Source organism: Kryptolebias marmoratus, linkage group LG2 (assembly GCF_001649575.2).
Source record: "Kryptolebias marmoratus isolate JLee-2015 linkage group LG2, ASM164957v2, whole genome shotgun sequence".
NCBI lineage: Eukaryota > Metazoa > Chordata > Actinopteri > Cyprinodontiformes > Rivulidae > Kryptolebias > Kryptolebias marmoratus.
The window spans coordinates 10900987-10923611 of NC_051431.1; the positions used below are offsets into that span (position 1 = coordinate 10900987).

Below are 22625 nucleotides of genomic sequence, written 5' to 3' on the forward strand. Positions count from 1 at the left end.
TCAGCGCAGGCGTTAGGGTTGACTCTCGGCTACTACCACGCCAAATTTTAGCCCAAAAGCTTTAAAACTGACTGAGTTATAGCCATTTTTTTTTGTGTTTGCTAATGTCAGTTAGCTCCGGCAGCCATGTTGAATTGGGTCTGTACAAACCACAGTTAAAGTTTAACAAACAAATCTGCGTGCAACTAATTTATTCTGGTGAGATGAGATATTTTCTGCTCGTCTTTTTAGTTGATTTTGGTTTTTGTGGGGGGTTTTTCCAGCAGACAGACAGCTCAGCATGTGGGAGGCCTAACTGCTGTTTTCCCGCCTGTTCGTCTTCAGTCAATCGTTTTTGTTCTGTTCCTTTGCGTTCATTTAGGGCTCTTGCATAATCACAGTTCTAGGAGTTTTGTGGTCCCCAAGCCGACTCTTTTGCCCGATCAAGTGAACAATCGGGAGTCTGTTTGTTTTATTTCAGTGTAAACTGAATGATGCTGCGTCAGTCCACACCTGTGCTTTGACTCAGATTGTAACCTTGACAACCGTGTGAAGGTCAGAGGATGGATGGTGGTGGTAGTAGGGGGTGTCTTTGGACCGACTGCTGCCATGGTGACAGAGGGGCGAGAGGAGGTTGGTGGGAATTAATCAATCCAAGGACATCAAAGTTCTTTCAGCATATTTGTGCGGAGAGGAGACACACAGCGGGCTTTAGTGAGCATGAAGCTTTGACGAGCTAGATTCTAAAAGGAGAAGATCAGAGGTTTGATTTGTTACTGCTGTGTATTAGATTCAATTTTAATGTTCTTCCCTTGTAAAGAAGCAAGATTTTGTTTAAAATAAACCATTCTGACAGCTTGAAAGAGCACTTTAGATTCTACTCAGTGCATCTAACCAGTCTCTGCATGAAATGAGTTGATTTGAGTCAACTCTGCCTGTCTTTGAACAACCAAAACATACAAATGCCCAAAGAGAAATCAAATATGATAGTTTATATGTATCAACAGATTTACATGTTCTTGTGTTATATAGTCAACTTAAAATATGTTTTTAAATTAGCCCTGAATTATTACTTTTCTTTTAAGCACCTATTAATCACTAGATGGCAGAAAGCACACACCACAGCAGGTTTTCCATCAGTCCATCCATCTTCGCCCACTTTTCCATGGTCAGGTCGGGGAGGCAACAGGCTCAGGAGGGGGACCCAGACATCCCTTTCCTCAGCGACACTTTCTCACTCCTCCCGGTGGATCCCAAGGTCTCCCTAGGCCAGAGAGGATACATGATCCTTCCGTTGAGCTCTTGGTCTGCCCCGGGGTCTCCTCCCAGTCTGGAAACATACAGAGGAAAATGCCCAGAGGTGTCCTGATCAGACACCCAGACCACCTCAAATGATTCGTTTTGATGCAGAGAAGCAGCTGCTCTACTCTGAGCGCCCCCTTGGATGATGGAGCTCCCCACCGAGGGAGCTTGACTGAGTTCAAGGGTGTGTTCGTGAGGCAGGTTTTGCGTCAGGCTGGGCACCGTTCCAGTCGGTCCCAGCTGGCCACCACGCTGAATGCCAGAGCCAACGGTGCGCAGGCTCGAACGGAGAGATCGGAGCATGAGGGGGCTCATCGATCCACTTCCAGGTCATTAAACCCAAGAGTGGTCTTATTGGGGAAAGCAGCATCGCCCAAGAGAGATCAATACTGGATAGAGAGGTTTGGGCTGAGAGAGGGAGATGAGATAACAGAGTGTGCAGCTCGCTGCCTCATCAAGAAAAGTAAAAATGAGAGTTGGAAATAGAAGTGTGGTTAAATTGCATCAGGAGGTCTCATTTTTCACACTGATGTGGAAAACTCTTGCACTGCTTTTAAGGGAGTGTTGACCGAGGAACAAAGAATCGGATTCAGTGTGCTGATTGTTTTTGTTTTCCCAACCTCTGATTTGGGAATATTTACCAGTTATTTTTGCCCCCAGTACCAGTAATGGAGACAATAATTGCTTGTTTTTTTCCCCACCTAATTAGAGAACTTTTCTTGTATCTTTTGTAATGAATCTGACACACTCAACACGACCCTCCCACAGGCTGATGATGATATGCAGTAGAATAAAATCCTTTTTTTTTATGCATTCACTAGCTGTATCGCTTTAGGCCACATCTAAAGCATACAATAATTTTAAACATATTCAATCATACTTCCTAAAGAAAGAAAAAAAATAAACACAATCAGGAAGTGCTCCTTTGGTGTCTTTGCTTATTTTTTTCTTTTTTTTCCTTTTGTTTGTCTCTTTTGTAATTATGGCCCACCATCATTGTGCATCCATGTACAAAATTAATGTTTAACTGGCTGAAAAACAGGTTTATTTAATAATAGATCATCTATAAAATGATTCTATAACATTTTTAGGTCTTGTGTCAGTGCACCGATACAATATAATGTAATTTTAAAGATCAAGCCTCAACAGTTTGAGCATTATTCAGTCAAACACTGAATGACAGTGTAATAAAACAGGGATTTTGAATGAATGCTTTCAGTACTTTTACCCTTTTGTATAATGACATTTTAGGATGAAACGTTTCATTAAACTTTATTTAGTGCTCGTCTGTTTAGAGTAGGTGAACAAATGAACAAAGCAGACAACAAAAAGATGGATGAGGACGGGGCAGGACGAAGGAATGAATGGAGAGACGGACAAGAGATGGATTATCTGTGTGTGGATTATAGACCGGCCATCTGCCAGTATGGGATTATAATCTCACGGCGAGAAAGACACAAACAATATGAGGCTCCCCGACCATTAACTGTCTGCACTTTTCCACAGGGACACAAAAATAACTCCACACAGAAAATAAATGAGTGGCACATCTTTGGCTTCAATAAATCAGGAAGGTAGAGAGACAATAATAACGCCGGGAATAAGACGAGACATTTAACACCAGCTTTTGGGACTTCACGTTTTTATATAGTTGGTTTTAAATTGTTAAGCATTTATTGAAGGAGCCCATATCGCTCACCATCAGAGTTTTAGACTAGGATCATTTCGTGTTGAGAAATGACAGAGTTGTAGCCTTTTGGTCATAGCTTGAAAATAATGTTATATTGTATGTTTTGTCAATGATTCTCAGATACTGCCACGTCAAGTTTTAGCTCAGTATCTGTAAAGCTGATTGAGTTACTCCCATCTTTGTGTTGGCTAACGCCAGTTGCCTGTGGTGGCCATCTTGAATTGGATAATCAGCTGTAGATTTACAGCCGATGATTAGTTTCGATAAAATCTGTTCAGTGAATCATGAGATATTTTGTGACGATCAGAATTAACTCCAACAACTGATGCTAAAGACTGAAGGAAGGATCTAGTGCAACGAGTAACGCTTTGAGTGTGTTCTGCGAAAGACTTTCAGCTACTACCACCTAAAATTTCAGCTCAGCATTTACAAATATAGCCATTTTTGTGTTTTCTAGGGTCGGTTGGCTGTGGCAGCCATCTTAAATTGGGTTGGATCCAAAATATGTTGTAAATGCACATCCACTGAGAAAGGTCAAGGAAATAAAGTGACTCCTCTGCCTTTCCTCCCCTCTATCTGTCTGGCGTGACTCCACATGAACCAGCGGAATAACATCCTGGCCCTGACCCACGCAGTCCACAACCCCCCCACCCCCCTTCCTCCCGCTGTCCCGTCTCCTCACCCTCAGCCCAGCAGCTCCTCCCTCCTTTCAGTCCAAAGCAGGCAGAGAAAGCCGAGCGGGAGTACGCTCTGCTTTCCACTGTGCCCCTCCCACCTCCACACACACACACACACACACCCTCGTGTCTCACCACCCTCCCTCTCTCTGCGTTGGGGACGCAGCGATCAGACCCTGCCCTTTTCTGTTAACAAACACACAGAGCAGAAAACAAGCAGAAATCAGAGCTTCAGAGTCGAGGCTGGGTGAAGACTCAGCTGGCTTTACGAAAGGATACGGTCGTGATTTTTTTTTCCTTCTTTTCTCTTTTTTTTTTTTAACTCCGTCTTAGTTTGGATCAGGGACTCGGTGGGATCTCTTCTCTCCCCCTTTCCCAGCTGGAATACCGCTGCAGGGCTGGGAATCCTGTCCCAGTCCCACTCCTGCTCCTCCCAGCTCAGCCAGCCCGGCTCTGGGATGCTGTGAAGGATGGTCCACCAGGAAAACTGTTCCTACCAGGTAGTCCTCAGAGGATAAAAAAAACTGACTTCAGGTCATTTTGATCTCATTTAACTGGAATTCTGACAGATAAAAGCCTATAGGTTTCCTAATTAGTTAGGCATTCTGTATAAACATCAAGTTTTTATGCTTTTAGCTCAACATTTGAATTTAACATCTAAAGCAGCACATTGTGACACTGCAGAGACTGTGTGGGAGTATTTCTTTTTGCCTTGTGTGGTTACGTGATTGTGTTGTGAATCTGATGTCTGGCTGGTTGCTAAGAGAGCACTTGAGTCATGGGAATAATGTCCTACCTCCCATTCACAGCCTCCTACGTACAGCTTCATCGTTTCTGACAAGGAGGAATAGTGTGACAGCAAGTTTTTTTGTTTTTTTTTAGTGTTGCAACTAAATTGTCTTTGGTCAAAATGTTGCAGATTCACACGACTCCACGAACAGGAAGGATTTAAATGTGAAAAGTAAAGCCCGAGGGCTTTGCCTGTGTGAGTGTGAGGTGTGTGTGTGTGATTCTGTTGTGACACCCATGTCCCACTTTATCTTACGGAATGAAGGATCGTTGATTTAAAGAGAGCAATTCATGGCAGCTGTGGGGTTTGTTTTGTGTAACTATCTCTTGCAAGGGAGGAAAATCTGCATTGCAGTGGAGATGGTGAGTGGGGATAAGCAGAGAGGTGGATGAAAGGCAAAAAAAAGGGAAAAAAATGAGCTGAATATTTCAGGCGAAGCAGCTTGGAGGGAAGATGGAGCTTCTTTGATGTGGAGGAACAAGTGCTTCAGGGAGGTGGATGGGTGGGTTTAGTGTTTCATCAACTTTGAAACATGAACTTCCATCACAAAGAAAAAGTCTAAATTCTGTCTTCGAACAATAAAGATAGTTTGGACCTTTTGAACTCTGTTCTGTGGAAAGGTTATGAACAATTAATATCTCACCTGATGCAGACTGCACTTTGTTCATCTGATCAAGGCCAAAAACAAAAAACAACCCAAATCTCTAAGATTTTACGAACAAAACCTTTCCACCACCATCAGTTTCACATTACATGAGTACACCAGCAGAAATATTATGATATTTCCTGCGAGGGGTGCTACAGCTAACTGCTGCTGAAAAAAACCCCATAGGATTCTACTTAAATAGTCATGTAGGGTGATGCAAAATTGGCGACGATGTTAAGGTTTATCAAATTTCGTCAGCATGAACTGCTGCAAATATTTGGAAATTGATGTTTTAAGATGGTACAGATCCACTTTGGGCTAGGCCTTTGTTCAGACTCGCCGTCAGTTTGTCAGTCCGGTAGAAAGTATTTAAACTGGCAGCCATGGAGGTCAGGGATCATGTACGGGTGATTTGAAAATCACTTTAGTTTGGGAGTTTTGAAATCCTCCCCTCTGCTCTACTTCAGTTTCTTTAACAATCAATCAATCAATCAATCAAATTTTATTTGTATAGCACATTTCAGCAGCAAGGCATTTCAAGGTGCTTTACATAATTAAAAAACAAAATAAAAACAGCACGTGACAATGAATAAACAGTAAGAAAGAGAAAAACATCGAAGACCTCAAAAACCCGCACTCTAACCCTAATTTAGCCATAAGCAACTCTAAACAGGTGGGTTTTAAGTTGAGATTTAACAGCTGATATTAGTGATCAAGAACGGCACAGTCACAACCCAACTTGTTGTCCTGTCTTCGGTCAAAGTCGTACAGTATTTATTAAAAATGTTATTCATATAAGTGAGGCCGAAGTGGGTGTGGTGGCGGATCAGCATATTTATACAGGTGGCTTTTTGCCCCCCATGGCCCCCATTTGGTGACAGCACTGCAGTCCGGTCAAATATGAACTCCTTTAAAATGCCAGCAGTCCACTTTGTTCTTGACCCCTGCTTGGGTTAGCCGTTAGGTTGACAATCTGGTCGGAATTAAACTCTATTCCTCCAAACTGAGACTGTTTAAAGATCTGTCTATGACAGGTAAGATATTAATTGTTCTTAACATTTCCACAGAAATCTACTTCAAAATATCTGATTTATTGCTTTGAAGTTTCCCTTTAGTAGAGATAAAATTGCATTTTATGCAGATGAAATAATAAAAATAATAATTCAAGCCCAACAATCCCAGATGGTTTGCCACAGGATAACCTACCAATAAAAAGAACATCCCCTTTAATTCATATCCTCCACAAATTCCTGTTTGCAGAGTGGATTGATGTTTGGGAGAAGCTGTGTAGCTGTGTTAATGCATTTCCTGTCGGGTTGTGGGGCAGATAAAGACCAGGCAGAGCGACAGAAAGGAGATGGCAGGATTGAAGCGAAGAGCGGCAGATAACCAGAGAAAAGCGATGCCAGGCAGATAGAGGAGACGGCAGATGGGAGGCGCAGATACAACAGTAACAGGAAATTTATCGACCGTGCCCAAAGGAAGCAAAGCAAAACATTAAAGTGATGTCCAACTGTCTGTGGCATCTGCAGTGGGAGGTGATAAGAAGAATCAACATCACTTCAATATCAGGGAATAAACTGCTTAGGTGTTGTGGGGGGAAAACGCTGAAACTTAGAAGGCTGGGAAAGCTTTGATGCACTGGGTTTTCTTTTTTATGAAACGGAGATGGAGCTAATAAGAGGGAGAATAAGGGCGGTGAGAGGAACAGAGGGTTCAGGCTCTGATAACAGCGAGTCTCTGGAGACTCCTCAATTAGACCGGTATCCTGGCAACCGGGAGCCAGACAGCGCCCATAAATACAACACACACACATCGAGGGATGAAAAGGGCAATGACAGAAAAGAGAGAAGGGAATTAGTGTAATGAAGAAATACAATGGTCAAGGAGTAATTAGATAAAGTGGAAAATGACCGATGTTGGGGATGTTTTGTTCCGTTCGTCTCCCGGGACAGTTTGTCTCGGCGCAGTCTCTTGTTTTGGTTCTCAGAACTGCTATACTTTTGTATTTTTATCCGGTTTAAATTATTACCAGCAGTCATTGTTGCCTTAAAAAGTAAAAAGCCTCTTCACCTCCCTGTTTGTCCAGCCCATATCATTTGAAGCACTTAATGTCAGACAGCATTAGCCAATTATGTGACCAGCCGACCCCACGGAGAAACAGCAAACCAACAATCGGAGCCACAATCCATCAGAATCATCCGTCGATTTCAGCCCCGTTAGCGTCCCACCTCAACAAACCCGACTCAAAATGACAGCGCCGATCTGCTGCGGCATCTCTGGCATCTTTACGCTGCACTTCATTTAGTGCTTAAGTGAGGTAAAAGTGTTTAGCTCTTCGGCGTGGTTACTGGAGTCTTAGATCTCAATATGTCATCCTGTTTTCAGATTCTCATGTAAATCTATAAGCCTCTCAGGGCCGTATTTCTGTCGGCAGCAGTAATACCAGCCGGGGTGAGGGTGACGGGGAGATTTATCAGCTTGGCCACAGTGCATCAGTCCAGGCTGGAACATCCTGCCAAAGCCTCAGGGACTCTGAATCCGGTAAAACGGTGTTTTGTTAGGGAGCATTTATGTTTTGTTTATGTGTTGACAAGCTTGTGCAGCTCGACAGAGAGGACTGAGGCAGAGCTCCAGTGTGACTCCATATGAGGTGGGGTCTGATGAATTATAAATCAGAAGATGCAGAATGTACTGTATATTCCACTGATAGGTCAGAGCAACAGAACTGAGCAATAACCTTCAATCGTAAAATGTGTTTCTTTTTTATTATTCCCTAAATGTAATGTGTTTTTTGATACATTTGTTGTTAAGTGGATCAGTTGCAAAATAACTCATCAGATTAATACTTTGCTGTAACAAATGTTAGACAAAGCTTTATTTTAGAAAAGGACACGGTCACGGTGTCATATTGCACAATCATAGCAGAGCTATCTTATTTTTGTTTTAAAAAACAAGAGCATTTCTGTGCAAAGATTGATTTTAATCGTGGTAGTCCTGTCCTTTCATCAATAAGGGCAAATGCGGGACATGAGAGAAAATAATGCAACCCTCCCCTGCGCAAAAATGAAGGTTTTCTTGCATATAATGCTGTCAAAGTAGTTCTACAAACCTACAAGGATGGTAAAAAAAAATCCCAGTTCATCTCTATCTACAGAGAACTTTCTTTGACAGAAGTAGGGCTATGATAAATATATTTGGGTGCTAATCTACATTCAACGAAACATGTATCAGCAGGATCAACGCCTCCCCAAGTCGACTCAAAACTTCTCACTGTTACCTTTTAACTAGCAGCTGAAAACATGAACACTTGCTATTTCAAGTTCATAAAAAAAATCTATACTGTTGTAATTTGGTTTTGAAAAATTGCATCATTAGTGACTAATTTCATGTTCGACTAAGGGCACTCAACTGAAGAGCCCTTTTTGATTAGGCCATCTTGATCCTGTTCTTTTCTAATTTTGACCAGGTATTGTACAAAAGTTTTAAACCACTCGTAATTTCTCACATTTTGCTTCCAAGCAGCCAAACTTTCTTGTAGCCTTTTTAAAGTGGCGTTCAGCAGTTGTTCTTCAGCTTTTATTTCCTGTGTCAGACTGAGTTATCTTTGGTGTTTTTCATAGATTCAACTAAAGAAATGGAAACAGGAAACAGTCTCTTTCTGACAACGCGCCTACTTTAAAACTGGCTCTTTGCTAAGTACTTTGAGCGAGACCCAAGACCTTTGCACAGCCATTTTGTATAACCAATACATTTAATAGGTAACTCTTCTTAGAGGATTTCGATTTCATTGCACACCTATCGGTCCTGTGCGGTACATGTCTTCTGTATTTAAGACAAAACCATACTTTGCCTTAATATCACAGTTTGCCAAAGCTCCCCTCAAACCCTGGCCTCTGCATGAGTTTGCGGACTTCCCGATGGGCCACCCTGCGCTCCTTTTACAGCCCAATTTGCTTGGAACACAGAGCATCGTCATGGAGAAATTCTCACCAGGTTGCTATGGCAGCAACCCCAGTTTTTCTTCCTGCTCCTTTACCAAAATAAGACCAGATGAGCGTCTGTGCTGTTGCTTTTATATATGTGTCAGTGTTATCCACAACCATTCAGCACGCTGACATTTGAAGACAAAAACAGAGCAGGTGCGATCAGTTTTAACCACGTGAACGCTCTCGCACACATTTGCGCCACCGAAACCGAGTCCTAATCTTCCACCAGTCTTAAAGTCGCAAAAATATTTTCATTCTCGAGGTCTGAGTCTTAAGCCGGTCCTCACAGAGATAGTTGTACACAAGCGCACAAACTCCCAGAGTGCCATGGGCCTTGGATCTGAGGCTTACAGGAGGTGCCAGGAACCCTCTCCCACAGTCACCCTCTGTTCACTTGGAACAATAAGCTGTTCTGTGTATTTTAGTTTGATGCTCGCCTTCTCAGCTGACCCGTCAGTCATGCCATCACCAACGCTACGAGAGTTACCCTGTGTGTCTTAAATGTGCGTCTGAAAGCATCCACAGTCGTTCTTGCCCTTGAGCTGTAATCCAGCCAACATACAGTATTCCCCTTTGTATTGTCTTCTTCCCGCACAAATAGGTGAGGCTTACTTTTGAACCCCCTTTGAACTGGCGGTGACTTCACCTTCAGCATGAAGTCAGCCTCAGTAATGAAGCAGAGATCCAGTGGGGATGACTCGGCCCCACCCAGGCCGCTCTCAATACAAAACACCTTCATTTTATGTGCACTGAGCAAAAGTTTTAGGCAGGTTACGGAAGAAACGCCGTCAAGTCAGACTGTTTCCACGAATATAAATGCTGCTGAGTGAACTTACAGAAGTGGAATCTCGATCAAGTTGTTGTTTAATGTGACAACCGTCTGCATTCAAAGCTGCATCCGTTTTTATAGGTAGACGAGATTAAAGCGAGTCGTGTTTATCAGTCTCACTTGCCGTTCTCTTCAATCTTGTCTCTCTGTCCTCATCCCTCTTCCACCCCTTTGTCCTTGGCTGGCTGCTCCATTTCTTCAACATGATTCCTATCTTCCCTTGGGATCCCTTGAGATCCCTGGCTGTTTAGTGTGATCTGTCTTCTGTCTGCAGGTGGTGTATTTATTGATGCTTCAAAAGTAAAAATGGAAGTTTTAGGAGTCACTTTTTGTGGTCAGTTTCTAAAGCTTGCTTCAGCTGTTTGCTGCTGCTAGTTATCATGGCATGCTGCGGTTAGGAAACCTTATTTTAGAAAAGAGCTAAAAATTGAATTACTTTTATTTATAGGTAAAAACAGTAAAATAACCACTTAGCCAACTGGGTACCCCAATTGATTAGCTCTCAAGTTTGGTCAAATAATAAACTTAAAAGGCCCTCTGAACAGCTAGAGAACTGTTGTTTGTTTATTGTTTGCTAAATTGTCTGTCATCTTTTATTATGCAGAACAATGGTTCATCCCTTGAGTTTTAGGAAATAAAATAACAAATCTCAGAGACAACAGGACTTCAGCTCTGAATCAGTTGATGGGTTTAGTCTATCAAGTTTTCAGCTAATAGTTCTTTGTTGCTCCCAAAAGACTGTGCCTTTGAATGACCTCTTTAAAAGTAAAAGTCTAACTCCTTGGAAGCAAAATATTTATTTTTAAATGAGAGATAACTCAAGACGTGCACAGTGCTGTAATTATTAAACACCCAAACTGTGTCTGGTGCCTTGTTTGGATGTATATGACATATGACTTTACTTTTCACTTCACCTTGTTAATGGTTTTCCAATTCCTTGTCATACCTGTCATTTTTCTGTATAACCAGCTGACAGTGTGTGTGTGTGCGTGTGTGTTGGTGTGAACTTGGGTTGGTCTGATGTGTGACTCTCCAGCCATATGTGGATATCATTTTCTGTCTGGGCGGCTATGACAAATATATGAGTCACAGGTCGATAACGTCTCACAAAGATGAGATCATTACACACCATGGAGAGCTCAGATTGAAAATATAAGTCACTGATACAGAGCACAAGCAATCCTTGCGTGTGTGAGTGAGCGAATGAGTGACTGTGTGCGTCTGTGTGCCAAACTAATGGTCCATTGTGCTCTGTCAGGGTTTATTTAGCTGGCCGGGGCTGTTGGCTTTGGAGTCCAAACGAGGCCCTATTTTTTACCTTGGCAGGAAGGGAGAACACTAAGTCCTCTGTTACGTGCCACCACACAATTTCGCATTCATTTTGACTCAAATATAGAAGCTCATTTGCAATTATTGAAACAGACTTGGGAGTCCTGTGTGTACAGACAGTTCAGGACTGGCAGAAGCTTCAGACACAACAAGGCTTCAGACACAACAGGATCCAAACGAGCACATTGCAGCGGTCTGTATCCCACCGGTGGGGCGTCTGTTTTCCAACCGGTGGTGAGCAGCTGCTCTCCTCACATCAGGGCGTGAAAACTAAAGGGGGGAAAAAATGCACCACTGTGAGTTTCTCCCTCCTCTCATATTCTCCCTGGACTGCAAGAGGCCACCCTGACCAGAGAGGGTGGAAGTTAGGGAGGGTCCAACAGGGCCTTACCTCTGACCGTTAGGCTTTCCCAGTCCTGTGGGAGAGACGGGCAGGACGACAGCAGAGTCCGAGCGAGAGAGACAGTGGAAAGAGTACCAGTGCCACAACATGTTAGGGAAAACCACCAGCAGAGAAGCAGGGACTTTGCTTCGGTCACAGGCGATGGCAGGGGTGAACAGTGGGAGATGGTAACGCATTCTGACTGACTGGGCTCAGCCTCACGAGTCGGCTTTGAGCAAACCTGACCAGAGACTGGGGAGTAGAAAGGACACGGCAGAAGAAGAAAGAGGGACGGGATGAGGGAGGCGCTGGATAAAACGGATGGATGTGGCGGCGTGGACGATGTCATCAAGCAGGCGTCCGTCCTCGACCTCAGTGACGACTACAGAGAGGTAAAGGCATGTTCATGTGTGCCTTTTCGAGCATTATTGATCAAATTCAAAAAATGAGCAGGAACTTTTTCGAGTCCTTCCAGAAATTTTCTAACAATTCTACAAAGTATTTGATAAAATTGTCTTTTTTTTTTACTAATGCACACAAAATTATAGTGTAAACTAGTTTTTATATTAAACCGTAGTGGCACTGAATGCACCAATATACCAAGCACTTCCTTCACAGAAAGGTGATTTACTCGTCTCCTATCACTGAATTGCAATTGTTTTACACATGCGGGGGAAAAACTGCAGTGCATACGTTAGTAGATATACAAATATGGCATCAGTCATTTGAAAAAAGAACCAATGTTCTTACTTGAATGTCGCTCTTTTGATATGGTGTGTTCAAATTTTGTACTGAGGTGGAATTTCCAAGTTCTGAGTCTGGAAAAACTATCAAAGTTTTCAGAAACTCCCTACCTTCTCCAACCTTGAAATCTAATGAAACGTTGTGCAGTACTGAACCATTTACTTGCACTTCTGTTACTTTGTGTTTCATTAAATAAGTCAGCCACGCGGTTCTGTGCTACCTTTTGTCAGTCAGTGTGATCCAACAGCGCCCGAATGGAAATATGCATCCTACTGGTTTTCCATTTTGCAACTGGAAAAGGCTCATTCCCAAATCTGAGTTTGGATTTTGGAGGAAAATGGAGCACAGGAATAATGTAAACCAACAGAGATCAGGAGCTGAGGTATTCTCTGTGACCTCAGACCTGATCAGTCAAAAGAACTCCTCGATTCGAACCCTGATCTGATGACTGGGACTGGATCTGAACACCTCTGCTTCTAACCTTAAACAGTAGATCAAAGTTTATGCCCTCTCCAGCTCTGTGATGTGTGTTTTTAATTCGGTCTTGCAGGTTTACAAACCAAATCTAACTTCTAAATTTGTTATTGTCCGTCTCAAACTGAACAGACAAAAGCCGAATTGTTCCTTTAATAGACTTCTTTCATGCGCTGTGTGCAGTAGTGTGGTACAGCCCAAAGACTGGATCTGGGCTTTAAAGTGCTTACATATTTAGGGCAGTAGTATGACATAATGCTATGAGTAACCAGGCTTTTTTTCTTACTATTAAATCTGCTTTTTTCTTTGGGATGGAAAAAAAGCAGATTCCAGCACTCCATTTTTTTCACACAAGTATCCGTGCCCTCTTTTGCAGGAAAAGCTTGCATGTGACTCACAGACCCATTGTCCTGTCTGAATCCAGTTCATGCTTCTCACACACACATACACACACACACTCTTTCTTTTCTTGTTCTTAGCTCCACTACGACCCTCCCCCTCGCTTCTTCTTTTACAGCCACGTACACGTTCACCCTTCCACCCTCCTCTCGTTCAAGCTGACTGACGGGGGCAGACTTGCTCTGACCTGCAGCTGAACCGTTCAGGGGTTCAAAGGTCAGGTGCCTTATCTGGGATGGAATGCTTGCGCCGCCTAGAAAGACAGGTCTCAGATAGCATGAAAAGAGAAACACACACAGATGGAAGCAGGCTTTTTTTAGCTGCTAATGATGCTAGTTTTACTTTAAATGTTAACACTTTTAGGAGTTTTAGGATGCTCAGGGTAGTATTTGTTGTTCAGTATAAATTGTAAACAGGTAGGTCGGTTTTTACATCATTTTGAGCTTTTGGAAGACCTGTTTCTGGGTCTTACCCTAAATTAAATTCCACCTACTCATCAGCATTATCCAAACCAGCCTACGTCTCCCTACCCTACTCCTCCTCCTCCTGTTCAACTGGATGGAGTTTTAGTCAAATTTATGTCTGCAGGAACATCTGTGTGACCTGTCTGACTGCACGGCGCAGTCACAACACTCCCCCACAGAAGACACCGTGACCTCCAGTCTGTAAAGCCGAGCTCGGTGTCAGGGCTGAACAAATATGTGAGCGAAGCCATCTCTGTTTGGATTCCCAATGGCGAAAAACGCCACTCACTTTGTGGCAAGTACCATGAGGAAAAAAAGATTTCAAAGCAAATACACCTTGCTGTGTTCAAATGCACCATAATGACATGCTTTGTGTGCTTAAAAAGGCATGATTCTGCTCCCATAAGTTGGTGTTGAAGAGTGTGTGTGTGTGCGTGCTCGGTTGTGTGTTAACAGTGGGTTCTTGTCTTGAGCCGGGGCGCAAGATCTGTGATGGTGAAAAGACTCTATTGTGCAGAAAAGGGAAGACTATTTCTGAAGAATGTTGTGGAAAAATATATTTTTCAAAAAAAGTAAAGAGAGATACCATTAAATGAGAATTTGGAAGCAAGAAGGCAGAAAGAGAGGTCGTTACGTTCGCTTTGATACTAACAATCAGATTTTAATCACAAAACCTTTTCGTTTAGGAAGCAGAAGGTGGCCGCTCCTTGTTAGCACGGACAATTTCATCTATTTTGATGGAAGATTTGAAGACTCTAAACAAGCACCCTGTCACCCGTTGCCAAAGCTAAATCAGCCTCTCCTGGCCCGCCGATGAATATTTGAGCTGAAGAGAAAATGTCTTTGTCAATGAGGCTCTTTCAACAGAGGAAATTGCTTCGTGAATTTGAGGGAAAAACACAAATTAGCCCACTTGTGTTCCTCCCAATCTAATTTGGACGCCTCTGGCTGCTTGAGGCCCGGAGCTGAAGGAGGCGGTGAGGGCGGTCGCTTCATGCACGCTCGTTTTCCACATGCATCTTAAAAATGTAAATATGATCCAGGAAAGTTCCAAATCACCAACAAGTGGAAACACCCATCTGGATTGTTCTCCCCCCCGTCTTTATAGGACGTTCTAATGGGAAAACTATGCAGAGTTTCGCAGAGATGGGGAAGCAAACATGGGGATGTGGTTTGAATGCAACTCAGAACATCTAAATAGCTGTTAGAAAGAGTTTATGGAGCTTCTATGATTGTTTTCTGACACACAAGCTGTATAAGAGGCGATGTTTGCACTCAGGGAAACGTCCTATCAGGCTGTGAAGGCGACATACAATCTGGTGACGTGTCCTCACTGTGCTGCAGAAATGTCACAAAGAACAACGCGCCTGATCACGCTCTGACGCCAGGTCGGACCGTCCTCCTCGCTCCCTGTTTCTCCCAGGATGCGGCAGTGTGGATCTGAGCTCCAGCTGAAGTTCAGACGTGGGCAGTTCAGGGCGGTATCTTAAAACAAGGTACATCGACCTGTGCGCAGGAATTTTATGGACGCTCAAAGTATCATGACATGGCAAAACTTACCAAGATACACACCCAGGAGCGCTACAGACCTTGCTGTCCTACTCAGCATTTTTCCTCTGTTTTGTTGAACAATCAAATGTAGAGCTAGAAGAAACAGGAATGTGACACGCTGTCGGCCTCGGCTCTTTTCATGCTTTCTTATGGATCCTCTGTAATATTATTGTGGCATCATGATGCATTTCTGGGCTTCATTGATTCACTGGACCAACAGGAACTTTTACATTTAGATTGTCTTCTCTACACCTTTTTGGTGCTTCAGCTCCACAGTTTCCTGTTTGGCTGCTTGGTTTCTGTCAGACTTACAAACTTTTTTAAAGCCCATCAAGGTTTGTGAGCGAATCTACCACAGAGCATCCTGGGTGGGACATTCAGGACTCTAAAACGAGTCGAGAGAAAGGTCTTGTGCGAACCTAATCAGATCTTAGCTGTTGAGTGAAACAACAGCACCACCTAGTGGTGAACAGTAGTAAAGTCAGCTTGGGTTTATCTTCTTTGACAAATTTCACTTTTTCTTACTTTTTTTATTTTTAGCTCATCAGCTGACTCCACATTTTGTGTCAGAGCTTGCTATGATGACGTTGAAGCTTTTTATTATAAACTGTAAAGACTATTCCTCCACTGGTGGTTCGAACAAGCAGAAAATGCTCCGAATAACAGGCCTCTGGACGTGCAGCTTGTCTTGAAGGGTACAAGTCCCCCGAGCACGCGTAAAACTTTTTTTGCCGAAGGTGCTGTGTTCCTGTCAGCTCGACACTCATCTGTCCTGTCTTTGAAACTAAAACGTAAGTCATCGAAATGGTCGCGTTAAAGTAACTTTCTGTGTTAAATCTCCTCCTGCAGGCCCAGAAAAATGAGAGGGAGTCGATCAGGCAGAAGTTGGCCCTGGGCAGTTTCTTCGACGATGGCCCGGGCATCTACACGAGCTGCAGCAAGAGCGGCAAACCCAGCCTATCCTCACGGTGAGCTCTTTGACTTTTCTGAAACGTTCTTCACCACAAGGACCATGTGATCGATACCTGGAAAGCACAAGGTTTTGTTTTTCAAGCATTTCTTTGGCTTTGATAAGTCACTGAGTGAGAATGTTCTGTGGCAGAAAAAAAAAAAGATCCCAGACGAGTCCTGGACATTTTAATAAGAGGAAACATAATAGTTTAAAATTAAAGGTATAGATTTCCTGTCAGGGCTGACTGTAAAACAAACAAAGAAGGGAATGGCAAGAAGCAGACAGTGGTGGTGTGAACAGGTCAGATATAACCAACCCTTGTGGTTCTCACTTCCTAAAAGACTACTAACATGTGTAGACAAACAAACACACACACACCAGCGTGTCTCTGCGGTCTCTGACGCTGAATCTTACTAGAATCGAATGTTCAGTCAGTGCACATGTAATTCTTGTTATCTGAATCCCGTGGACTTCTCAGTGCTGCTGACGATTTCCGATAAATACCCGAAAGCGCATCGCGTCACCGTTAAAACGTGACTCATCTGCCTGCCGCGTAAGGGCTGGGGCTGATGTATTTAAATCAGGGGCCGCCGAATAATTTAAATAATCCTCAGAAATAACAGCTGACCGCTCGCTCGGGTGCCGTTTTAAGCGGGCCTGAGTGGCTCTTTGCCGTGCGATCAATCGACGCTGTTTGTAATTACTGAACTGAATAAGCAGGTTATTGATCGACGGTGGGATGGATCCACGCCCTACTGATTTCCTGCTCTTCCACGACACGAACACACCCCCTCTGGACCCGGGCGGATTGTATCAGACCTACCAGAGGCCTCCTGGATCGATCCGCGTTGAAGACAACAGGAAAGATGATTAAAAACACAAGGGCTCTTTAAATTTTATCTCTAACCAGCACTTTGCCGGCGACGAAGCAGCTTCTAGGGGTTTTATTTTCTTCTTTTTTTCTGCAAATGCATCATGTAGATATTTGCAACACTAATGGCTATTTAAGGACAAAGAGCTTTAGCACTTGTTCTGCTTGCATTCTTGTCCGTTTTGTCAGCGGTCCGACGCACTTTCTGAACTGAGTAAACGCTCGTCTTGCCTCTCTTTCCTTGTGTCCCTGCAGGCTGCAGAGCGGCATGAACCTACAGATCTGTTTTGTCAATGACAGCGGCAGCGACAAGGACAGCGATGCGGACGACAGCAAGACAGAGACCAGCCTGGACACGCCTCTGTCCCCGATGGTACGCAGCGACGCCCGCCCGTTTACCGAAAGAGCCGACAGAGGTTCCTCAGAATGCAAGCGTGAAAGCAAAGGGACCGAGATCCAAAAATCGCAGCCAAATGTGTGCGACTGACTGTGTGAAAGTGACAAAGATCTGATCGAGTAAAAGTAACACTGACAGAGAACAAGAACGAGAGGAGTAAAATAGATGAGATATTCATTATGATTCAGAGAGATAACTGGCGCTTTAGTTGCTGTATGATTTGTGTTTGCTCACATTTTCTGGCCTGTTAATCAGATTAAACAAAAGGTGAATTGGTGTGTGTTTGCCAAGACCATGGATGGTGGGTTACATTAACCTCCTGCCTGCCTGGGGCAGATGTTACTGTCTGAGAGGGAAACTCTCGTCTTTAGTCTCAGATATGCACTCTGAAACGTAAAAAAAGCTATTAAAAGTTCATAAAAGCCTTTTTGAGTACGGCTCTGCAAAAAGGTCATGAACAAATAATATCTTACCTGTTATAGACAGCTTTCTGAATGACCTTCAGTTTGGAGAAATAGTTTAATTCTCGGCTAACGGCTAGTCCGAGTGAGGCCAAGATGGAGGTGGATCAACAGCTCCACAAACAGAGGCAGCAGCAGCTAGCTGTAGCACTTCCTGTGCAGCCTGAGGCATTTCCGGCAGGAATATTATAACATACCCCCTGGAATAAACATGTTATATGAACACTGATGGCAATTCCTTTTCCCTCCCNCAGTCCAAGCAGAGCTCCTCCTACTCGGACAGGGACACCACAGAGGATGACTCGGAGTCTCTGGAGGACATGGACTTTTTGAGTCGACAGAAGAAGCTGCAGGCGGAGGCCAAACTGGCCCTGGCGATGGCCAAGCCCATGGCCAAGATGCAGGTGGAGGTGGAGAAACAGAATCGCAAAAAGTCCCCAGTGGCCGACCTGGTCAGTAACAGAAACACGAGGCTGCTTTTGAAAGAGATGCTTGTTCAGTCTTTGACGTTCTGTTCTGTTGTAGATTAAAAAGCTCTTTTTTTATGGTTTGACGTACAGATAGTGGAAAATAATCGGTTCTTTTAGGTTAAAAGAATCCTCCTTCATCCCTTTGTAATATAGACTCACCAGATACTTGTTGATGATAATGGCTTTTTGACTCTGGTCGGGTTTCTGTTTTATGGTTTTTAATCAGACAGTAATTATCTGATCTCATCAGAGTGTAGGCGGATAAAGTCTTCACACTTAACTAAATCATGTCTCTGGGCTCCGGCGTTTCGGTTTTTGGAGCTCCTCGGTTTTAGACAGAACGCCACATTGACATTTTTCACGTGGTGGGAAGACATCACGGTGTCAAAGTCGCCCCGTTCCTCTTTTATTCCTCCTCCTCCTCCTTCCAGCCTCGTTCAGATAAAGGAAGGGGAGGACGACTCCCCCCCCGGCTCATCATTATTTCATCCATTTTTATCTGCCCTGCTGCCTCCTAGGGAGCGCGTTCACCGACAGACACCCGCACATCCAGCGGTGTCACGCCGGGGCGCGCAATACTTTCCCAGCAGAACCGCTTTACTTATTCAGAGGAGAGAAGGGCAGCCCGAGGGGGGCTATCTATAATTCATGCGGCAGGAAGCATCATGGACGCAGCCGAGGACGTCGCTGTCACACCCGGGCTGAGCGCACAGAGAACGCCGCGCTGTTTTAAGGCTGCAGCTGCCCGTCGTGTCAACAACACCAGAGATCTATAAAGCTGACAAATCCCCCCATGCTTCCCGGGAACAGGGATAATAATAAAGTTTACTTATTCAAACAGTACGTGCCTTTGGTTGTAACAAACTGGTGTCAGGCTTTAACTAAATACATTAAACATAATTAGGTTGAATAAATATGAATTAAAATAACTGGTTACCAGTTTAAAATTAGCCAGTTTAAGTCATTAGCTGTGGGTCATTTGGTTTAAATAAATCTGATGCCTTTTTATTTTAAGAAGGACAAACAGACAAAAGGATATAATTAAACCTAAACCGATAGTAAATTATTTTATGTTGGATCATATATGTCTTCTAAAATTTTATTTTGTATCAAATGTGTCAGTGAGACATGATATAAAATATAAAATGATATATCATACAGTGTTATATCCTATATTGTACATTTATCATAAATCATATTGTAGCATATCATGTGATATCCTTTATTATTTATCATATTGTGTCATATTTTCACAATAACAGAAGTCTGTATTTTTGGTTACAATAAGACTCCCCTTAAAAAGGCTTTGGAGAAAACATTTTCAGTTTCATAAAAAATTATTAAAAAATGACCAGTTTCTCGCACACATTTATCCTTTTCAAACTCAGAGATCATCTAGATCACCTTGACTTCTTCTTCAAAAAGATTTCCGTTATCAGAGACATCTTTAATAACCGAGTAGGAGAAACAAAATGAAGTAAACGGAGCAACAATTACAAAACTCAGTGTGCTGGATTAAATACATAAGCAGGACATCAGTGTGAAGTGTCTTATAATACTTTTATAAGTGTTTGTTTTAAAAATTGTAATGGGTTTAGAACTTAATAACCTAATTATAAAGCATTTATTATAAAGGAAGTCTTATTGTAAAGTGGTATTTTTAAATAGATTGGGTTTTTTTGGTTATATGTAAATCTAACACTTCTTTCAACGAGTTACTTTTCTTCACAGTTATGTTGATTTTTTTTGGTTTGTTTGTTTTTCACAATCATTTCTGTAGATTTAAAGTAACATCTCTCGGTTGGGTCATTGGGTCAGGTTTGATGCAACCTTGTTGACGTAACTTTTAATTTCTGGATGAACGGAACCATATTTTTTCCACATTTAATAGTTTATTGGACATGTTGTCACAATAAACAAAAAAAAAACATTCCTGTTTCGATGATATGTTGAAGTTAGGTCGAATGAATTCACTCAAAACTGACTCTACCCACAAAAGAGCGACATTTTCCACCGACCCGGTTAAAACGGATCAGAACCGCCCCAGGCGCAGTCAGGCACAATGACGGGGAAAGAAAGTCGTATAATCGAGTGGAATTTTTTTTTCTTCCTTTCTTTTTTCTTTTAATCCATTCAAAACATTTTTTTGTGTGGGTGTGGATTTTCCTGCACTTCCAACAAATCAAGAAATAAATCACAGAATGGGGAAAAAAAAAAATATGAGAGAAAAACATGTAGAGACTTTAATTCCACTGTAAAACTTCTGCCCTCCCCCCCAGTGCTTCATTCAGAAACAAGTTTGGGTACTCAGTCTGTTATCAAGTCATTACTGGAGATTACTTCAGTGGTATTAAGGGCTCAGGAGGTCATTTTGAATTAGTATAATGACAAGTCAGCCACAGAAACTAACACTGGATTCAACGAGTCACCAGAGCGCCACATTCCCCCCGCCTCCATCTCTGACATCACAGCTCTCTTTATGTCACAGTCCCACGAAACTAAAACTGACTCTGTGGCCTCGTGAGCACATTGTGAAAGTGAAAGAGAGGCGAAGCAGCGTCTCCGACTCTCTCTCTGTCTGTGTTTTAGTTTGTTTGTTTGTTTGTCGAGGCCGGAGGTGAAAGTGGGAGGAGGAGAAGCAGGGCGTTGGGGAAAGAGAAAGAGAGCGAGAGAGAGAACTCCCTCCTGGTTCGGTAACAGCGGTGACATCACGGCTGTGAAACAAAAAAACAACATAATTCGCTCGTGTGTTTTGGAGGTGACGCTCGCAGTTCTGTCATTTTCTGAGCGTTGCACTCTGAGGGCGGCTTAAAACAGCAACTATCTGTTCACTTTTAGGAATATTTAAGCATTGCAAAAAATATATATATTCCAGGTATATATATACCAGGACATAAAGTCTTCCATGTCTTTCATATTTAATGTAAGATTTAAACAAAAGGTAAAGGTTTGGTTTAAAAAAATAAATAAAGTGTTAAAGGACCGGTGCTGGACTTGAGTAGAAGGTAAAAGTATTTAAAGTAAAAGGAGTCATTTCTGATATACTTCTATATGTACAGTAAAAGATTAAAGATTCATATCAATCCGATGGTTTGGTTTAGCAAAAGATCCTGCTAAATTCAGCTGTATTGATCAAAATAACTGGATTTATTGGGTCTATCAGCTGTGTTTCATCTAATTGTTTACTTTCCCTGTAAAGTGCCTTGAGAGGAGGTTTATTGTAAATAAATCCTATAAAAAAAATAGACTTATTTGCATTAAATGATGTGATTGATCCAGCTGTTGTATAATTTGTAATTGCTCAATGATAGCCAAATCTCAACACAAATCTGATCAAATAATTATCAACATTTTCCAGTTTGCTGCCAGTTTACCACTCAGCTGTTTAACTTTTTTTGTTTTTATGAACGTCTCATAGCAAAATGTTATATTTTTACTCAAATCTGTGTAAAATCTTTTGCACAGAAAGAATCAAATAACATAAATCTGGTAAATAAATGCAGTGCAGTGAAATAAATCAAACATTTCAGATGTTAAGTTGTAGGAAGAGGCATAGAAATGAGTGTTAGGGTCATTTTACTTTAAATTTTTACTTTAGTTAATTGCATTTTGTGACATTTAATCTTTTATTTGTGATTACATGACAGACATTTTCTCTACTGTCAGTGACTGAGGTTGTTCCACAATGAAACACTTTCAGACCGAACTGGAAAACTGAAACTCCACGGAGTTTCATTTGCTTTAACCAAATGCTGTTCGTTTGCTTTCATTTGCTTTAAACAAAGTGACCAAACAGCATTTCGGGATCAGGAATCCCCAAACTTTACTCGTTTCACATGAGGGATGGTCCCTTTTTGGGATTGGAAACCATTTAAAAGCGATAATTTATCTATTGAATACATCGCAACATATCAAAACGTCTTTCTTTTACCAATCTGGTGCTATTTCACCTTCTAATACCGCTGGTAATTTACTCAGGTTTGTGATTTAACCATATTTCTGTTGGTATTTTAATAGATTTGGAAAAAAAAAACATTAAACAGATGTCTCACACAATGATCTGGAAAAATAAAACAGCCTAAGTTAAATCTCCCACGGGTACAGAATTGTTTTAACATATTTTTATTACTTTTCATTTTAGTTTTGAATCTTGTTCCATAATAAAATGTCCACAGTTCTCACATAACAAAGCGATCGTTCAGATCTTTTTAAGAGGGGTTCTGTGGAAA

General features: G+C 42.3%; 1 protein-coding gene across 7 annotated transcripts in view; it reads left to right on the plus strand.

The window, feature by feature from the left end:
* The window catches only part of schip1 (schwannomin interacting protein 1), a 232565-nt gene that overhangs the window by 204867 nt on the left and 5073 nt on the right, over positions 1 to 22625 (plus strand). For 4 of the 7 annotated variants that reach the window (XM_025007731.2, XM_025007730.2, XM_017424739.3 and 1 more), the window contains 3 exons: positions 16095 to 16213; positions 17324 to 17441; positions 18181 to 18378. In XM_025007731.2, coding sequence (XP_024863499.1) covers positions 16095 to 16213; positions 17324 to 17441; positions 18181 to 18378 — 435 coding nt within the window. Of the gene's footprint in view, positions 1 to 3851; positions 4149 to 11639; positions 12006 to 16094; positions 16214 to 17323; positions 17442 to 18180; positions 18379 to 22625 lie in introns of those variants that run through there. The other 3 variants (XM_037981220.1, XM_017424741.3, XM_017424740.3) reach the window with 3 other exon arrangements.